Source organism: Mustelus asterias, chromosome 1, assembly GCF_964213995.1.
Source record: "Mustelus asterias chromosome 1, sMusAst1.hap1.1, whole genome shotgun sequence".
Classification (NCBI taxonomy): Eukaryota; Metazoa; Chordata; class Chondrichthyes; order Carcharhiniformes; family Triakidae; genus Mustelus; species Mustelus asterias.
Window position 1 is genome coordinate 158,193,835 of NC_135801.1, and position 21,279 is coordinate 158,215,113.

Below are 21,279 nucleotides of genomic sequence, written 5' to 3' on the forward strand. Positions count from 1 at the left end.
TCCCCGCCACAGCCTAAGTTTAAAATGCTGTTAGTGGACAGAAGATGTCACCAGACTACAATCGGTATATGCCAGTTCAGACCCCAGGTTAAAATTGGGCACAGTAGGATCTGGGTGGCTTTCTGAGGATGAGTAACCCAGTTTCAGCCATATATCCAGGGCTACTATCTTCTTCCTTGGGCTGGATTTTACACTCTTCCCCCACCAGTGGTTTGAAGTTGTGGGGATGGTCTCATAAAGTCCATCAAGTGGCCTTCCCAGTGTCTGTCCGCCTCTGCTTTTATGAAATGGGGGATTAGGGGGTGGAGTCGAGGCAGCCTGCCTTCCCTTTGGCCAATTAATGGTCACTTAAGGACCCCATCCATCCCCCGTCACTATTTTACCCATGGCATGGGAGGCCCATGGCTGCTTTAGCCACCTGGACGATGTTGGGTAAGGTGGGCCCCCCCTTTCCGTACCAAGATCACACCCTTTACCCTCCCCCCAGCCTCTTGAATCAGCCTCCTCAAAAGCTTTGCCTGTCAGCCAGACCCCAGTGAATTCCACCCCCCACTTACCTTGGTGTCTGGATCCAGCAATGATCTCTATTGGGGACTGCCTGCCTGTGGTAGTGGCCACCACTCCCGCCTGCCACTGCTGGGGCTTACGGAACCGCTGGCCACATCTGGTTGACTGGCAGCTCTTTGAAGAGAGTCTTCCTGTACCTGATGGGTGGAATTCCTCAGTTTATTGCCAGCCAAATGACAGTTGGGCAACCATTCGCCCTGTGGGCAGGCTTTCCAACAATATTTTATTGGGGACGGGCAGGGATTATGGTGTCTGGTGATATCAGTGGTGGAGCATAAATCCTACTTGGACCTGTTATTCATTCCCAACTTGCTTGGTGTTTAACTCCTTGTCCATTCCACATCAAGCAAACGCTCTATAAATCAGGTGGAGATACTCAGGGGAATTGTAAAAAGAAATGTTCCAGTGCCTCAGCGCCAGGAAATATAACAAATGATTTAAACTATCAGTGTTTTCTAAAGACGTATTTAAATTCATCATAGCATAAGCTCCATGTGTAGCCATGACCTCAACTTTATGAAGCATTGCTGATCTATTTTTCCATCCACTGCTCAAAATTGAGACTTTCAGTCTGGATAAACTATCACTGTGGATTTTTCATATTCTGGTATTGAATATTTTAATTTATATTACACTTTAGTCTGATTAAAGATCCAGCTGGAACACCGTTAAGTGCTGTAGCCATGCATACTTGTTTGGTGCTCTCATATCTATGAAAGCTGCAGTCCTCTCACAGCGTCTACTTCAAACAACCAGCACCACTTTCAAGTATTTAAAGTGGTCACAGATTTCAGTACCGTTCCACTCGCTCCCTAATCTTAGATATCTTGAGCAGAGAGATTCCCACAACAGAGGGTGTGTGGCAATTCCCACTGGGGAAGGTCGGAGAAATCCAACCTCAGCGGTCCCTGCTGATTCCAAATCAGAGGTATCAATGAGAGGTGAGGAGGAGGCATTCCACCCAGCTTGCTTTCAGGAATGTCCTGCTGGCTGAATGGTGAAGGCAGTTCAACAGAAAACAGTTTACTAGGTTCTCATTGGGAAACAGAGGTAGTCCCTATAAACATGAGTTTGAAAATAGCCTTTACTGGCAGATTTCTACATTTGGAGTGTTAATGGCTTATCGTGATGTTATTTTAGTTTTTCATCTTGCTTTGGAGTTCATAAATGAGAACATCATTGTTTAAATCATTTGTTATATTGCTTGGCACTGAGACACTGGAATGTTTCTTTTTACAATTCCTTTGAGTGTCTCTGTCTGATTTACAGAGCTTTACGTAAGTCTCTTGTATTAAGGAAGGCTAGAGAGTGAGGAAAGCCAGCCAGCTACCCAAATTACTGGTTCTGAGTGGTTGCTATTGGAAAGTGGGATGGTGCAGAGACTGATCGTACTGAGTTTGTGCTGTTCAAGGATTGAGGAGTAGGACGCTAATAACATTAAGAGTAATCACCAGTTGGAAGGGTGTAAGTTGGGCGGCACGGTGGCACAGTGGTTAGCACTGCTGCCTCACAGCGCCAGGGACTAGGGTTCGATTCTTGGCTTGGGTCACTGGATGTTCTGAGTCTGCATGTTCTCCCCCTGTCTGTGTGGTTTTCCTCCAGGTGCTCCGGTTTCCTCCCATGGTCTGAAAGACGTGCTGATTAGTTGCATTGGCCATGCTAAGTTCTCCCTCAGTGTACCCGAACAGGCACTGGAATGTGGGGAGTAGAGGATTTTCACAGTAACTTCATTGCAGTGTTAATGTAAGCCTACTTGTGACGCTAATAAATAAACTTCACTGCTACGCATCGAGCTAAAACTCTACATAAATCTCCAGGTGATCAGCTAATTTATCACAAGGCCAGAATCAGAATCAATCCTAGAGCAGCAAGACTTTATTTTAATGTCCCTGTCAGGCAGGGAGGAAATGGCCGAGTGAGGGAACCATGGTTCACGAAAGAGGTGGAATGTCTTGTGAAAAGGAAGGGGGAAGCTTATGTAGGGATGAGGAAACAAGGTTCAGATGGCTCGATTGAGGGTTACAAGTTAGCAAGAATGAGCTGAAAAAGGGGCTTAGGAGAGCTAGGAGGGGACATGAGAAGTCCTTGGCGGGTCGGATCAAGGAAAACCCCAAGGCTTTTTACTCTTATGTGAGGAATAAAAGAATGACCAGGGTGAGGCTAGGGCCGGTCAAGGACAGTAGTGGGAACTTGTGTATGGAGTCAGTAGAGATAGGCGAGGTGATGAATGAATACTTTTCTTCAGTGTTCACCAAGGAGAGGGGCCATGTTTTTGAGGAAGAGAAGGTGTTACAGGCTAATAGGCTGGAGGAAATAGTTGTTCGGAGGGAGGATGTACTGGCAGTTTTGAATAAACTGAAGGTCGATAAGTCCCCTGGGCCTGATGAAATATATCCTAGGATTCTTTGGGAGGCGAGGGATGAGATTGCAGAGCCTTTGGCTTTGATCTTTGGGTCCTCACTGTCCACGGGGATGGTGCCAGAGGACTGGAGAGTGGCGAATGTTGTTCCTCTGTTTAAGAAAGGGAATAGAAATGACCCTGGTAATTATAGACCGGTTAGTCTTACTTCGGTGGTTGGTAAATTGATGGAAAAGGTCCTTAGGGATGGGATTTACGACCATTTAGAAAGATGCAGATTAATCCAGGATAGTCAGCACGGATTCGTGAGGGGCAAATTGTGCCTCACAAATTTGACAGAATTTTTTGAGGAGGTAACTAAGTGTGTTGATGAAGATAGGGCAGTTGATGTCATATACATGGATTTTAGTAAGGCGTTTGATAAGGTCCCCCATGGTCGGCTTATGATGAAAGTAAGGAGGTGTGGGATAGAGGGAAAGTTGGCCGATTGGATAGGTAACTGGCTATCTGATCAAAGACAGAGGGTGGTGGTGGATGGAAAATTTTCGGATTGGAGGCAGGTTGCTAGCGGAGTGCCACAGGGATCAGTGCTTGGTCCTCTGCTCTTTATGATTTTTATTAATGACTTAGAGGAGGGGGCTGAAGGGTGGATCAGTAAATTTGCTGATGACACCAAGATTGGTGGAGTAGTGGATGAGGTGGAGGGCTGTTGTAGGCTGCAAAGAGACATAGATAGGATGCAAAGCTGGGCTAAAAAATGTCAAATGGAGTTTAACCCTGATAAATGTGAGGTGATTCATTTTGGTAGGACTAATTTAAATGTGAATTACAGGGTCAAAGGTAGGGTTCTGAAGACTGTGGAGGAACAGAGAGATCTTGGGGTCCATATCCACAGATCTCTAAAGGTTGCCACTCAAGTGGATAGAACTGTGAAGAAGGCCTATAGTGTGTTAGCTTTTATTAACAGGGGGTTGGAGTTTAAGAGCCGTGGGGTTATGCTGCAACTGTACAGGACCTTGGTGAGACCACATTTGGAATATTGTGTGCAGTTCTGGTCACCTCACTATAAGAAGGATGTGGAAGCGCTGGAAAGAGTGCAGAGGAGATTTACCAGGATGCAGCCTGGTTTGGAGGGTAGGTCTTATGAGGAAAGGTTGAGGGAGCTAGGGCTGTTCTCCCTGGAGCGGAGGAGGCTGAGGGGAGACTTAATAGAGGTTTATAAAATGATGAAGGGGATAGATAGAGTGAACGTTCAAAGACTATTTCCTCGGGTGGATGGAGCTATTACAAGGGGGCATAACTATAGGGTTCATGGTGGGAGATATAGGAAGGATATCAGAGGTAGGTCCTTTACGCAGAGAGTGGTTGTGGTGTGGAATGGACTGCCTGCAGTGATAGTGGAGTCAGACACTTTAGGAACATTTAAGCGGTTATTGGATAGGCACATGGAGCACACCAGGATGATAGGGAGTGGGATAGCTTGATCTTGGTTTCAGATAAAGCTCGGCACAACATCGTGGGCCGAAGGGCCTGTTCTGTGCTGTACTGTTTTATGTTCTATGTTCTATGTTTATAGTGCCTTTAGGATTGCAACAAAATCTTGATCAATTGGGCCTGTGGGCTGATGAATGGCAGATGGAGTTTAATTTAGATAAATGTGAGGTAATGAATTTTGGTAGATTGAACCAGGGCAGGACTTACTCAGTTAATGGTAGGGTGTTGGGGAGAGTTATAGAACAAAGAGATCTAGGAATACAGGTTCATAGCTCCTTGAAAGTGGGGTCACAGGTGGACAGAGTGGTGAAGAAGGCATTCGGCGGATGCTACCCGGACTTGGTTGTTTGAATTATAAGGAGAGGTTAGATAGACTGAGACTTTTTTCCCTGGAGCGTAGAAGGCTGAGGGGTGATCTTAGAGGTCTATAAAATAATGAGGGGCATAGGTCAGCTTGATAATCAACATCTTTTCCCAAAGGTAGGGGCGTGTCAAACTAGAGGGCATAGGTTTAAGGCGAGAGGGGAGAAATACAAGAGGTTCCAGAGAAGCAATTTTCTCACAGAGGGTGGTGAGTGTCTGGAACAAGCGGCCAGAGGTAGTAGTAGAGGCGGGTACAATTTTGTCTTTTAAAAAGCATTTACTTACATGGGTAAGATGGGTACAGAGGGATATGGGTCAAATGCGGGCAATTGAGACTAGCTTAATGGTAAAAACTGAACGGCATGGACAAGTTGGGCTGAAGAGCCTGTTTCCATGCTGTAAACCTCTATGACTCTAATTGGGACGGCGGGGTTGTGGTATTTGTGGTCATTTCTCGGAGGCACTGGGATTAATTTTTAGAAGTTACTGGGGGTAATTTACAGGAGTTATTGGGAGTAATTTACACTCATGACCACCTGTAGATTAATACCATGACCATTCGGTAGTCAGGAGGGTATCAGCTTCTGGTGACAACAGAAGATTGACAAGTCCACAATGAAGAGGTAGCCGGATGGTGGCCGTTAATAAACCACCAATCAGCACTGCGGAAGGTGGCAGCAAGTTTGGTTGATTGTGGCACATTCAACCAAACCTCTTGTTGAAAAGTTTTGCTTGTGGCTCTGGGTGCAAACAAAATCTCCCATACTTGAGGTATGTTCGCTAGTTTAAATTTCAACTTTTAGCTGAAAATGTCTATTGTTAGAACCCAGTGTGCAAATGAAAATAAACATGGTTTTTAGATGGAGATTGAGCTTACTGGGCACAGTACAGGTTAGAACAAAACTGCAGATTCTGGGTAAAAGCAACTTACTGCGGATGCTGGAATCTGAAACCAAAAGAGAAAATGCTGGAAAATCTCAGCGGGTCTGGCAGCATCTGTAAAGAGAGAAAAGAGCTGACGTTTCCAGTCCAGACGACCCTTTGTCAAAGCAATTGTCCAACAATTGGATGTTTTAAACGAGTTGCCAAATCTGGCTGGATATATTCTGGAAGATGTCATCACATGACCTCTTCTCTTCAACTACCCCTCTCCCAGACCCCTGCCATTGGTCACCCAATGTGTCCATCATCATGGAGCCCCACCTTCCCAAGGCTTTTCAATGCCTGTCTTTTGAAAATCTGATTACCCTATCAAGAGACCATTACAAGATGAATACAGCTATCTGGGAAAGTTGTGAGGCTGCAGCCGTTTACTGCGATAGGGAGGGACAAGGCCATAGAGGAATTTAAAACAAGGATGAGTATTTAAAAATCACTGCATTGCTTAATAAGATGTGGAGATGCCGGCGTTGGACTGGGGTACGAAAAATGTGGATAACAAGTAAAAACAACACCTCTCTCTCATTGACTCTCAGTCTGACTTCTCCCTTTCTATACCTTAAAAATGTTGAAAGCCTACCTTAATCCATAGTTGGAAAATAGCCAATTGTTCTATAATGAAATAAGAAACTAACCTCTTGGCTTTTAGCTAATTTCGCACATTGTCTCAACTTTAAAACAGTGCCTTCTCTTAAGCTATAGCTCTTATCTTGACTTAGCTTAAGTGTCAACCAATAATCAGTTAACATAGCTGTCTGTCATTTATAATTGAGACATCTTGAATAAAAGCCTATTTGTTCCTTCAGTCAAGATTAAACAAGCTCCTGTTATCTATTTAACCTGTCTGGGAAGGGAGCATCTTAAATTCTCATGGCATTTTAAGAATTTGTATCAATAATCAAGTGTTAATTATATAATGTATTTATAATTATAAAAGTTTTTGTATTACAGATTACATTACCATATTGGCCTTACTGACGGATCTATTAAAGAATTATTTATTCTTTAATTGGCTCACAATTTAAGGCTGATTATTTAACTAGTCTGGCTGGTTTCTAATAGTGCAGGTTTAATTTTTGAAATGGCTTTTGCTAGTTTAGCACAAAATACTAACTAAGAACTTAAAAAGGCCTGGGAGACAAGAAGACAACAAGCCACAAGATAAGGGCAAGGCATCACAGGGGGCAACAAGGGTTGGACGTGAGCTGAAAGAAAAGTGGCAGAGCACAAAGAAAAGGGGACACGTCCTCTCCCTGTCCGACCCCAAAAACCTAACATATTAATTCAGACTACAAAATGAGAGTCACACTAAAACTATTGATATTGAAATACCAACAGCCTCAGATAGTTTCCAGAGGGATGGAGCCTGTAGCTAGGGACCAAAGACTTAACTTCATCCTTCCCAATATTTAATTGAAGGAAATTTCTGTTCATGCAGTACTGGGAGTAAGACATGCAGTCTGACAGTTTAGTGAGAATAGAGGGGTGGAGAGAATTTGTGGTGAGTAATGTTCCCAGAAAGATGTAAGCATACGCAACCATGCAGCAACCCAATAAATACTACACAGACTGCTCAGATTTGTCCCCTTTAAGATACAGTATGATGCGCGATAAATCACACGGGAGGCTGGATGTACTCGGGAAATAAAGGCTTTTATTGCCAACAATAACGGAGCTACTATATACAATATACAATCCCAGACTAAAGGGTCACCAGGCAGAGCAGTGACCTTTATACCTCTCCCAGGAGGCGGAGCCAACTGGGGTGTACCATAGGATTATATTAACAGGTAGAACAGCCCAACCCTAACCCCAACAGTAACATATCTACAGACTCGTAGTACTGGCCAGACCATGGCTCAGCACTCCTGGTGGTAACCAACAATGGTTCACCACACATTACATGTGCAGTAATGCAAATAATTGAAAGCTATCACTTATTGGAAGGGCCATGCTGTACACAATGGAAATAGAGGGGACATTGGAGGCGAGGTTGAGTTGGATATCATAAATATATATGTGAAAACTAATGCTGTGTTTTTGGATGATGCAGCTGAGGAGCAGTATGTAAATAATAAATAGAAGGGGGTGATGGTTAGATTCTTAATGGTACAGGAGCCTGCATCTGTATATTTCAGTATTGTTTCTGTAATGAATTTATGTGGAGGAACCACTAACATAAACATAGAAACCAGTAGCAGGAGTAGGCCATTCGGCCCTTCGAGCCTTCTCCACCATTCATCTTGATCATGGCTGATCATCGAATTCAATACCCTGATCCCCCCCTTCCTCCCATATCTGTTGATCCCTTTAGCCCCAAGAGCTATATCTAATTTCTTCTTGAAATCAGACAACGTTTTGGCCTCAACTACATTCTGTGGTAGTGAATTCCACACATTCACCACCCTCTGGGTGAAGAAATTTCTCCTCACCTCAGTTCTAAAAGGTTTAATCCTTATTCTTAAACTATGACCCCCTAGTTCTGGACTTCCCCAACATCAGGAACATTCCTTCCGAATCTATCCTGTAAAACCCTGTAAAATTTTATAAGTTTCCATGAGAACCCCTCTCACTCTTCTAAACTCTAGTGAACATAATCCAAACCATCTTAGTCTCTCCTTATATGATAGACCTGCCATCCCACGAATCAGCCTGGTAAACCTTCACTGTACTCCCTCTATATCAAGGACATCCTTCCTCAGATAAGGACACCAAAACTGATTTGATTTTGATTTGATTTGGCATGATCTATTATTGTCACGTGTATTAGTATACAGTGAAAATTATTGTTTCTAGCGTGCTATACAGACAAAGCATACCTTTCATAGAGAAGGAGAGGAGTGAATGCAGAATGTAGTGTTACAGTCATAGCTAGGGTGTAGAGAAAGATCAACTTAGTGCGAGGTAGGTCCATTCAAAAGTCTGATGGCAACAGGGAAGAAGCTGTTCTTGAGTCGGTTGGTACGTGACCTCAGACTTTTGTATCTTTTTCCTGACGGAAGGTGGAAGAAAGTATGTCCAGGGTGCATGGGGTCCTTGATTATTCTGGCTACTTTTCTGAGGCAGCGGGAAGTGTAAACAGCGTCAATGGATGGGAGGCTGGTTTGCGTGATGTACTGGGCTTCATTCACGATCCTTTGTAGTTTCTTCTGGTCTTGGGCAGAGCCGGAGCCGTGCCAAGCTGTGATACAGCCAGAAAGAATGCTTTCTATGGTGCATCTGTAAAAGTTGGTGAAAGTCGTAGCACAATACTCCAGGTGTGGCCTCACCATCGTCCTATGCAATTGCAGCAAAACAAAGAAAGGAAATCTTGCAATCATATCATGCCTTTCATGCTATCTGGACTGTAAGTGGCAACACAGCTGAAGCTCAACTCTATCTTCCCTTATATGCACGAACTGTATGTTTCAGGCAAACATACTAGAAAGAAATCAGGAATAGGTACATTTTCTGATGCTCCCTTTCTTCCAGCCCAGGAATACATGGACCACTCGAGGCAACTAGGTGTACTTTGGCCAGAGGGAATGTCTGCTGCCCCCCCAGTTAGATTCTGTTCCGTCATGAGAGTGGCACAGCGGTTAGCACTGCTGCCTCACAGTGCCAAGGACCAGGGAACAATTCCAGCCTTGGGTGGAGTTTGAACGTTCTACCTATGTCTGCGTGGATTTCCTGTTGGAGCTCCGGTTTCCTCCCGCAGTCCAAAGATATGCAGGCGAGGTTGATTGGCCATGCTCAATTGCCCTACAGTGACAGGGAGATCAGCTGGGTAAATACATAAGGTTTCAGGGATAGGACCTGGGTGGGATTGCTGTTGCTGAGGGTTCGATGGGCTGAATGGCCTCTTTCTTCACTGTAGGGATTCTATGAGTTTGGAAATGCTCGATTGTCTCTAACTTTATTGGACTCGCCATTCGATATGTTTCATATAAAAGATGTGATACAAATTATAGCTATAAAATTCTATGTAACTGGTGAGAAGAAAATTGGCACTGGTACATTACAACATGGCACCGGGCCACCTTGTTGTTCAGAGTAGTTAGGTGCTTGCTTAAAGCTCAGGCTACACAGTCTGTCTGAAGATCATTAAGTGCGGTCAATGTTGTGGTTACTCACCAAGCCATGCGGAGGACATCAAGTAGCGGGCCCTCCACTTGCTATTTTATCTCAGTAACATGTTTATGAATGGTTATGAAACACAGGAGCTCACAGTGAATAATAAGGGCAAAGAAATAATGTATCAGAAATGGTTTTGTATTCGGGAGAAATCATGAGGGTAAAGTCCCGTATGCTCTCAGATACAATAGTTTGATTCTTCCATGAGCAATCCAAGAATTAAATTATAAATAGTTTTCCCAAAAAAAGTTCTACGAATCACCAGGAAACCAAATACTTTTTTTTCCAGTCCCCAAAAGATTAGTCAAGTTCAAAATACAAAGAAGCCCTTTTAAACATCTGATCCAAAATAGTTTCAATTCCAGCATGAAGGATAATTAAAATATGTAGCGTATGCATATTAGTCGGCTGTTTGTTTAAGAGTGTTTCAAGTGATCGTTTTCTGCAAAGATATAGTAGTTTTGAATTATTTGTTTCAAATTTTAAAATAATTAAGTTAAATGTTGGCAATCTAGTTCGAAAAATATTTCAAATGTTTATGGAACTTTTGCAAATGAAGACAAAGTAGAATGTAGTGTTACAGTCATAAGTAGGGTGCAGAGAAAGATCAACTTAGTGCAAGGTAGGTCCATTCAAAGGACTGCTCCATGGCAGCCAAGAGCTTCCAATACTACGTCAAAATAGCCGTTCTTCGAATTGAGAGCTGGCTTTTCTGAAATCTCTCCTTCCCCATTGCACTCCTGGCCCGATTACCACTCCGGATTTCACAAGGTGAATTCCTGGCGGACTCTTTCCCACTGTTGGGAAGTCTATCGCTGCTGTGAGCGAGTTGCCACAGGAGCATGATTTGCCACTGCTCCTTCTGACTGCCGCCCAATTCCAGGTGACGCTTGGGCTTGGCTCAGACAGCAGCAGGAACTAGGGAAATCAGATTTCCCCCGTTGGGGAGAGGATGGTGGAGGAAAATCTAGCTTTTAGTGTCAGAAATTTCCTTGACTGTGGAGGGTTGTCACAACTGAGGCTAATTATATCCTTAACTAATGTACACATTCACACGCTTCCCAGGACGTCACTGGTTAGTTATCAGGACCATGCATTCGGCCTGTTTATTTTCTCCTTCTCAGCCTGTGAGCACAGGCCAATTGTAGCATTTCTCAATTAACTTGGCGGAGATGAAGGATCAAACCTGCAAACAGACTGTTCAGTATGGCTTGTAATGACCCATGTACCCAATAAATCAGCACCAGAACTTTTAAACCCTTTAGTTTGCTTCTGTTTTCCACTGCTTTTTGCCTGTATATGGTCAGTAAACTACTTTTAACCAAAGTACCATCCAGCTACTTATTTTGTTTTTCTCTATACGCTGGGATCAATTATACAAAGGTTGCACATCTGCCAGAGACTGGTATTGTGAGGAGGTTAAGGTTCACTATTGAGTTAAAGGAGGCTGCTGCGCATCCGGACAGTGGCTGCCAAAACTGATCCCTTCCCGAGTGCAGATCGCCCTTGTGCTGGAACATTCCCCAAATTTTTAAAAAGATAATTAAGTTGATATCGTTGGCTTAATGACCTGTAGGTCGGCATCTCGATTCCAGCTGTCATCTTGCTACATAACAAACTATCTAATGGACGTTAACAGGAAGCTAATGGTTATCCTGTTTGTGTCTTAAAGAAGTAGAACCTTCCTAACAAAGCTCAACATTGTTTTGTATCAGAGATGAACCTCATGTAACTTTAGTAATGATGATTTAATGCAGAATATTTTTGAGCATGATTCAAATAATCCATGTTTGCAGCCAAAGGGAAAGATATTTTAATTGAAGATGAGTTGGGACCCTGCTCTGAACTTTCATTACCAGTCACAAATAAAGTGAAGGGGCAGCTTTTCAGTTCTTGGAAATGAAGCAGTGGCGGACTTTTGATTTGTTTTTGAGGATCTCGTTGTGACAGGAACTATTTTCAAAAAAAAAAGAACAAGTCACTCTTGCATAACTTCTGGCAGATATTCCTTTACTGGGCAGCATCCAAGGAGCCTGACTGGAAGGAAATAACTGGAGCGAGACTGCAATCTATTTGAAATCCAATCGTTCTACGTACCATTAAAGATAAATGAGAAACAGTCTGCTCAGTCAATTGGACATACTGGCAACTAAATGACACAACCCCATTGCCAGCTTATTAATATACCCCCCACCCCCACCAACACAACCCCATTGCCAGCTTATTAATATACCCCCCACCCCCACCAACACAACCCCATTGCCAGCTTATTAATATACCCCCCCACCCCCACCAACACAACCCCATTACCAGCCTATTAATATACCCCCCCACTCCCACCAACACAACCCTACTGCCAGATTATTAATATACCCCCCACCCCCACCAACCCACACAACCCACAACTTCTAAGGAATACAACAGGCAACTGTTTGCATCACTAAAGACAATGGGTGGCTCAAGTACGGAATAATTATTTGTCCTTTTCTACTTCTTTAAGTAAAGATTGTGCAGGTGGATAAAATGGTAATGTTCAGTTTTCATAGCTTTACATAAGGACTATTTGTGAATCTCGATGAATTCAGTCTCGCAGCTGGTTCTGCACAAGGATGCCAGTGTAAATGAGATTTACCGTACATTCCCAAGTAGAAATCCAAAGCGTAGCCTGCAAATTGCTGTCAGTGTGAGCTGGAGTTTGGGAAGAGTGGGATTTCATCTGCTCGCTGCCCAGTTTCTATCTCCTGCAGAGTTGCTGTGGATGTTTAAAGGGTGACTTGCAGTGCTATGTTAGGCTGGGTTGTGTAACTTGTTGCTGGCTAGCACACCAAATTGCAGTCTTATGATGTGCTGTTACCACCCACACAAAGTAAAACATTGCAGCTGACCTAGGATTGCACCTTTCGGGAATGTGGAGGGAACTGCTGTTTCATTCTTTCTCAGAGTTCCAATATGGGAATTATTTTCAAAGCTCCTATGGAAGTAGAAGGGAAAAAGAAAGTGACCTTAACATGTCCCAAAGTGCTTTACAGTCAGTGAGATACTTTTGAAGAATACTCACAATTGTAATGTAGGAAATGCAGTAGCCAATTCACACACAGCAAGATCCCACAAACATCAATGTGATAATGACCAGATCATGTTTTTTTTCTGAGACATGAGTGTTGGACAGGATACTCGGGATAGGTTCCCTGCTCTTGTGGCAGGAGCAGAAGTGAGCTGTCAGAGACTTCATTTAGCTTTGAAGACATGTTCAAAGTCATTGTTATGCTACATGTTAGACCTCCAACCCAACCACAGCTACCTGATGGTGAAAAGACCTCATATCCCCAGAGCCTGAGCTTTTAAAAGAAGGCAATTATAAAGACACCTGAAATATGCATCATAAAGGATTTGGAAATACTCAGCACAACCAATCCAACCCCATAGATAGCATCAGCTGTACAGTTACAGCATACATCAGGCATGAGTTTCTTGTACACCCTTCAACTGAAGAAAGAACTATCAAATGACCTTGCTCTAGACGACTTCCCATCTCTCCATTGCCCAGTTCCTGACTCTGGCACCTTCACAATGTCCACTGCTGCAATCTCCATCAGGTCAAAATGTGAAGGTCCAGCACACCACCTTGCTTGTTACATTTGTGCTTTCTTTTCTGGCAGGATAAGTAGAGACAGATTTCGAAGACGTCTGACCTCCCTCACCTATTTCAATGTGACATGTTATGCCCCTCAATGATGCCCGACGTTCATTTGCACTCACTATGTTAAGGTTGCCATCAGCTCAGTGGTGCAACTGGCCACTTGATCTGACCAAGTTAAGGAGAACTATGGCTACTCTGTACGCATGGTTCATATGCATACTGCTGTAAACAGTGTCAGGGGCCTGTCCCTAGGCATCGCTTGCCACTCACCTTTCCATAAGAGCATAAGAAATAGGAGCAAGTACAGACCATACAAACCTGCTGCATCATGGCTGATCTGTGGCTTCAACTCCACTTTCCCACTCACTCCCATTCATTAGATAATTCTATCTACAAGTGAAGAGTGTACAGGATACCCCTGCCCAATGCGTACTATAATTTGATTCTCTGAGAGACCTTAAATATGGTCATTGATGGAACATTCATATCATTCGGGGGTAGAGAATTCCAAAGAATCACAACCCTTTAAGTGAAGATATTTCTTTTAATCTCAATCCTAAATGATAGAATCCTTATCCTGAGACTGTGCTCTCGTGTTCTAGATTCCCCAGCCAGGGGAAACAACCTCAGTGTCTACCCTGTCAAACCCCTTCTGAATCTTTAATGTTACAAAATTTTCTTCTGAACTCCAGAGGATACATACCCAATTTACTCAGCCTCTCATCATAGGACAACTGTCTCATTCCAGGGATCAATTTAGTGAGCTTTCGCTGTACCACCGCTAATGTGAGTATATCCTTCCTCAAATATGAAGACCAAAACTGTGCAAAGAATTCCAGATGTGGTCTCACCAAAGCCCTGCACAATTGTAACAAGACTTCTTTATTCTTGTACTCAAATTAACTTGTAATAAAGGCCAACATGCAACTTGCCTTCCCAGTTAAGCACACCCAAGTCTCTTTGAACATCAACATTTACAAGTTTCACATCTTTTTAAAAATATTGTGCTTTTGTATTCTTACGGCCAAGTGAATAACCTTACACTTTCCCGCGTGTTCTCCATCTGCCACCTTGTTACAGTGGCACAATGGTTAGCGCTGCTGCCTTGGAGCCAGGGACCTGGGTTCAATTCCCTCTTGAGTCACTGTGCGGAGTTTGCATGTTCTTCCTGTGTCTGCGTGGTTTTCCTCCGGGTGCTCCGGTTTCCTCCCACAATCTGAAAGATATGCTGGTTAGCTGCATGGGCCATGCTAAATTCTCCCTCAGTGTACCTGAACAGACACTAGAGTGTAGCAACTAGGGGATTTTCACAGTAACTTAATTGCAATGTTAACGTAAGCCTACTTGTGACACTAATAAATAAACTTTAAACTTTGTTGTCCTCTCAGTTAACCTGTCTATATCTCTTTGCAGCCTCTTTGTGTCTCCACAGCTTTGTATCATCAACAAACCCAGATACATTGCTCTTTGTCTAAGTTATTGATATCGATTGTAAATAGCTGAGGCCCAACACTGGTCCTTGCAGCACTCTATTAATCATTGCCTGCCAACCTGAGAATTCCTTGCTTCCCGTCCATTAAGATTTGTGTGGCACCTTATCAAATGCCTTTTGGAAATCCAAGTATACTATATAAGGAGGAATTTCTTCAGCCTGAGAGTGGTGAATCTGTGGAACTCTTTGCCGCCGAAGACTGTGGAGGCCAGGTCATTGAGTGCCTTTAAGACAGAAATAGACTGGTTCTTGATTAATAAGGGGATCAAGGGTTATGGGGAAAAGGCAGGAGAATGGGCATGAGAAAAATATCAGCCATGATTGAATGGCAGAGCAGACTCAATGGGCCGAGTGGCCTAATTCTGCTCCTACGTCTTATGGTCTTATATCTATTGATTCCCCTTTATCTACCCAAAGAGTTACATCCTCAAAAATACTCTTAACTTCGTCAAACACCATTTCCCTTTTACAAAACCATGTTGACATGTCTGACCATGGTTCAATTTTCTGAGTGCATTGTTAAGGTTATTCTTTTTGTTTTCCCTCCAATTGTTCTTTTGTCTCCAAGCCAGGAGACTGTAATTTGCTATTACATTAGCTAACTAAATTAATAACTGATTAACTAATCAGATAAATAAATAGGGTTAGACAGACATGGCAAAGCTGGTGGTGTGGAAATCTGGAATACATTGCAGTCCTGGGCAACCTTATCTGGATGTCTTGCTTTGGCAACTGCGGCACAGAGTTGTGAGTGGAGTCTGATTTACTGACATTGTGGGGTTTCAGGTCAGGCCATTGAGTGCTTTCTGCACTGGGTCTATGTCCTCCTGGTGACTCCCTGACCTCCTTCACCAGATCCATGCATTCCCTCTTGGTCTCTTTTAATAGGATTCTTCTTTTGAACGCTGGGAACAGAACATCTCTCCTTTTGAACACTGTGCCCATGAAAACCGTAAGGGATATATCTGAAAGGTGTGGGGTCAGCTGGGAGTGCCTGTGGCCAGCATTGGCCCTCGGCTTGCAGCTCCATTGCTTCAGTGACTGCAAGCACAGTCATGGCTTCTGTTCACCTTTTGAAAGAGCCCTCTATTACTGGGTCCTACCTCCAGACTGCTCATGGTGCCACTAACTGGACAGCAAACTCGTTCGCCGGTCAATTAAACCCTTTGCATTTCAGAATCACGATGGGGGTCGTGACCCAGAAGTGATTCAGGTGTGGCTTAAAAATCCAGCCACTAGTGTTACAGATGTTGATAGTCACAAAGACTAACTAATGATTCTTGAATGAAGGACAGAAGTGACAAGGCTGATCCTGATGAGAAAATTACATAGTGTGGGCATCTTATTCAGCAGTCCCAAATAAAGGTTTAAAGTTTATTTATTAGTGTCACAAGTAAGCTTACATTAACACTGCAATGAAGTTACTGTGAAAATCCCCTAGTTGCCACACTCTGGCGCCTGTTCAGGGGTATACTGAGGGCGAATTTAACATGGCCAATGCACCTAACCAGCACGTCTTTCGGACTGTGGGAGAAAACCGGAGCACCCAGAGGAAACCCATGCAGGCACTGGGAGAATGTGCAGACTCCACACACACAGTGACCCAAGGCCGGAATTGAACCCGAGTCCCTGATGCAGACTCCACACACACAGTGACCCAAGGCCGGAATTGAACCCGGGTCCCTGGTGCTGTGAGGCAACAGTGCTAACCAGTGTGCCACCATGCCACTCCAAAATAGATATTGGGCTTCCTTTGAGCTGGAATTGAGCCAGCAACTTAAGGATAGTTGTATCATTGCTAATATCTGGAAAAGCTAAAGGCCTTAAATCAAGAGTAGATAATGCAATGGGACTGACAGATGTAACATGAGAGGCTGATTGAATCCATCTGTTCAGTGATAAACACGTATTGGGAATTCAGTCATGGAAACTCGTGGAACCCAGTGACAGCACCATGAGATTCCTGATTTGTATTTTTGATGTGTGAATCTCAGATGGGCGCATAACTTTGTAAAATCTACCCTATAATATAGTCTACACAGAAAATTCTGAGCACAAACTGATTACCCCGCACTGTAATAGCGTACAAGTCTCACGGTGGATTCTCACACGTTCATTCTGCAATTACATTGATAATAAGACAGTACATGGTTACCATTAATTACAAATTGGGTCTTCTGTTCTCTTGTTCAATGCAGGTCTCAGAACAGGAAATGGATGAGGTGATATCACGTACAACTCATCGGGAGAGCATAACCAAAGATGGGCAACTATCACATACCCCAGGTACCAACAGCATTTGAATATTCTTTTCCTTGCAGCTTTCTTTTTTCTTTTGAAATAAGTCCTTAGAGGTAAATAAGTTGGGGAATGTAAAAGTTCTCTTTTCTGACACTCTAGGTGAGATTTTCACCAAGTTTACGGGTGGAAACAGGATTAGGCCCCAATGCCCTGAACATCATGTAAATAAATTACTGCCTCACTCATTTTCCGAGTTGGGAAACCTGTCAAAAGAAGCCAAAGAATCCTTCTGTTTTCATAGATTCTGTACAGTGCAGAAGTAGCCCTTCGCCCCCGGGCGGCATGGTAGCACAGTGGTTAGCACTGCTGCTTCACAGCTCCAGGGTCCCGGGTTCGATTCCCGGCTCGGGTCACTGCCTGTGTGGAGTTTGCACATTCTCCTCGTGTCTGCGTGGGTTTCCTCCGGGTGCTCCGGTTTCCTCCCACAGTCCAAAGATGTGCGGGTTAGGTTGATTGGCCAGGTTAAAAAAAAATTGCCCTTAGAGCCCTGGGATGCGTAGGTTAGAGGGATTAGTGGGTAAAATATGTGGGGGTAGGGCCTGGGTGGGATAGTGGTCGGTGCAGACTCGATGGGCCGAATGGCCTCCTTCTGCACTGTAGGGTTTCTATGATTTCTATGATCGAGTCAGCACTGACTCTCCAACAGAGTATCCCTACCCAGGCCCTCTCCCCGCCTTATCCCTGTAACCACCATGGCTATTCCATCTAACCTACACATCTTGAGACACTAAGTAGCAATTTAGCATGGCCAATCAACCTAACCCACACATCTTTGGACTGTGGGAAGGAACCAGAGCACCCGGAGGAAACCCACGCAGACACTGGCAGAACATGCAGACTGCACAGACAATGACCCAAGTCGGGAATCGAACTCGGGTCCCTGGCGCTGTGAGGCAGCAGTGCTAACCACTGTGCCACCTTTTGGGCGATCAGTCTTTTTAACATGTGACCTGTGTTTCTACATTGTATGTACGCCTCTGCTTGTTTGCCCGGGTGTGGGGTGTACCAGTGTAGGGTGGTGCAAAACCAAAATGAAAAGTTTAAAAATATTTTTGAGGAGATGGGAAGAACATGAGTGCTGCTGCTGCCCTGGGTTCCTAACTCGCTGATCGCCTAGTCAACCTCTGGCCCACTCAATATTGCCTGTTTGGCATCTGCAGCCTGCCAGTTGAATGAAAATGATGGCCCTCCCTTAACATAGAACATAGAACATAGAAAGCCACAGCACAAACAGGCCCTTCGGCCCACAAGTTGCGCCGATCACATCCCCACCTCTAGGCCTATCTATAGCCCTCAATCCCATTAAATCCCATGTACTCATCCAGAAGTCTCTTAAAAGACCCCAACGAGTTTGCCTCCACCACCACCGACGTCAGCCGATTCCACTCACCCACCACCCTCTGAGTGAAAAACTTACCCCTGACATCTCCTCTGTACCGACCCCCCAGCACCTTAAACCTGTGTCCTCTCGTAGCAACCATTTCAGCCCTTGGAAATAGCCTCTGAGAGTCTACCCTATCCAGACCTCTCAACATCTTGTAAACCTCTATCAGGTCACCTCTCATCCTTCGTCTCTCCAGGGAGAAGAGACCAAGCTCCCTCAACCTATCCTCATAAGGCATGCCCCCCAATCCAGGCAACATCCTTGTAAATCTCCTCTGCACCCTTTCAATGGCTTCAACATCTTTCCTGTAATGAGGTGACCAGAACTGCGCGCAGTACTCCAAGTGGGGTCTAACCAGGGTCCTATAAAGCTGCAGCATTATCTCCCGACTCCTAAACTCAATCCCTCGATTAATGAAGGCCAGTACGCCGTACGCCTTCTTGACCACATCCTCCACCTGCGAGGCCGATTTAAGAGTCCTATGGACCCGGACCCCAAGGTCCTTCTGATCCTCTACACTGCTAAGAATGGTACCCTTCATATTATACTGCTGCTTCATCCCATTGGATCTGCCAAAATGGATCACCACACACTTATCCGGGTTGAAGTCCATCTGCCACTTCTCCGCCCAGTCTTGCATTCTATCTATGTCTCGCTGCAACTTCTGACATCCCTCCAAACTATCCACAACACCACCTACCTTGGTGTCGTCAGCAAACTTACCAACCCATCCCTCCACTTCCTCATCCAGGTCATTTATGAAAATGACAAACAGCAAGGGTTCCAGAACAGATCCCTGGGGCACTCCACTGGTCACTGACCTCCATGCAGAGAAAGACCCCTCCACAGCCACTCTCTGCCTTCTGCAGGCAAGCCAGTTCTGGATCCACAAGGCAACAGCCCCTTGGATCCCATGCCCTCTCACTTTCTCAAGAAGTCTTGCATGGGGGACCTTATCGAACGCCTTGCTGAAGTCCATATAGACCACATCCACCGCTCTTCCTTCGTCAATGTGTTTGGTCACATTTTCAAAGAACTCAACCAGGCTCGTAAGGCACGACCTGCCCTTGACAAAGCCGTGCTGACTACTTTTGATCATACTAAACTTCTCTAGATGATCATAAATCCTGTCTCTCAGGATCCTCTCCATCAACTTACCAACCACTGAGGTTAGGCTCACCGGTCGGTAATTTCCCGATGGGCGGTAATTAAAATGGAATCATCCCATCTGCACCGTCAGGTGGACAGCTAGCACACTACACCAGTCAGCTGCCCGCTGTTAGAATCTACCCTCCTGAGTTAGCAGTAAGTACTCCCAGGTTAGCTGCAGCAAGGCCAAATGCAAAGTAAAGTCCCTTCTACTATGGCATAACAACAGACCTCAATCTTAATCTATTGCATTGGTGTGATATTCTTCCACTTCCTGTACAAACTGTCCTAAACTCTCTCTTGAGTGAACTTGCTAAATAATTTTTTTTTTTGGGGTGTCGATGGCAATGCCAGCATTCGTTGCCCATCTCTAATTGCCCTTGAACTGAGTGACTTGCTGGGCCATTTCAGGAGGCAGTTAAGAGTCAATCACATTGCAATGCGTCTGGAATCACATGTTGGTCAGACTGGGTAAGGTTGGCAGATTTCCTCTCCTGAAGGACATTAGTGAACCAGATGTGTTTTTACAACAATTGATAACTTCATGATCACCATTACTGAGATTAGCTTTCAATTCCAGATTTAATTTAAATTCCACCAACTGCCGTCGTAGGATTTGAACCCATGTCCCCAGAAGATTAGCCTGGACTTCTGGATTACTAGTTCAGTGACATTACCATCTCCCCTTGATATATTGCAGCAATTGACCATTTTGGACTGTGGGCCTATACTTGCCATAAACTGGAAATAAGAAAATGGCCAAAGCTACATCTTAGGTGGGAAGGTGGGGAGGGGGTGGGGCTGGGGGGGCCTCCATCAGAAGCCAGCCCCATCTGTCTGGGGGTGCCCTCCCCTCAAGGTCCGGACGCCTCCAACCTCCTTCACCCGCCTATCCCCTCTCGTGACCCCACCCCCCACCCCACTCAAGGTTTCCCCTACCCTCCCCTCCCTTTCCTTCACTTTGCCCTTTGCACTTAGTTCCAGATATATCATTGCAGTACCTCCTCCGGCCACTGCAGCACTATGTCTGGAGGGGCTGGAGAGCTGCTGGCCAATTCCGCCCAATTGAATTCCCACCTTCTGCCAATCAATGCGGGCCTGTTTGAGTTGGCGGGGGTGTGTTCCCAGCTGACCCTCTGGGCGGTGGGGGCTGAGACCCAGCCATCCTAAAAATTCAGGCCCCAGTCCTAAAAGTATGTGTTCAGGTGGTTAAAATCATGAAAGCATCACAACATTTTGGGGCTTATAAATAAGGGCCTAGAATACGTGTGTAAAGAAGAAGATATAAATTTGTATGAATCATTGCTTAGGTTATTGTTAAAATATGATGGGCAGGAATGAGTTTCTCCTTTTCTACCATTAGTTTTCACTAGATGAAGCCTCCAGCTCAACCCATGGAATAAATGAAACAATCTTGGTTGACCTTCTGAGTGTTTCCTCCCCCCCCCCCCCCCCCCCCTTTAAATGATCCTGTCCTC

The 21,279-nt window shown here is 44.6% G+C and overlaps 1 protein-coding gene across 3 annotated transcripts in view; it reads left to right on the top strand.

Moving 5' to 3' along the window:
- pdzd2 (PDZ domain containing 2) overlaps window positions 1–21,279 on the top strand; it is a 486,622-nt gene that overhangs the window by 402,365 nt on the left and 62,978 nt on the right. For all 3 annotated transcript variants that reach the window (XM_078221651.1, XM_078221659.1, XM_078221668.1), the window contains one exon: window positions 17,166–17,253. In XM_078221651.1, the coding sequence (XP_078077777.1) occupies window positions 17,166–17,253 (88 nt within the window). The remainder of the gene's footprint in view (window positions 1–17,165; window positions 17,254–21,279) is intronic.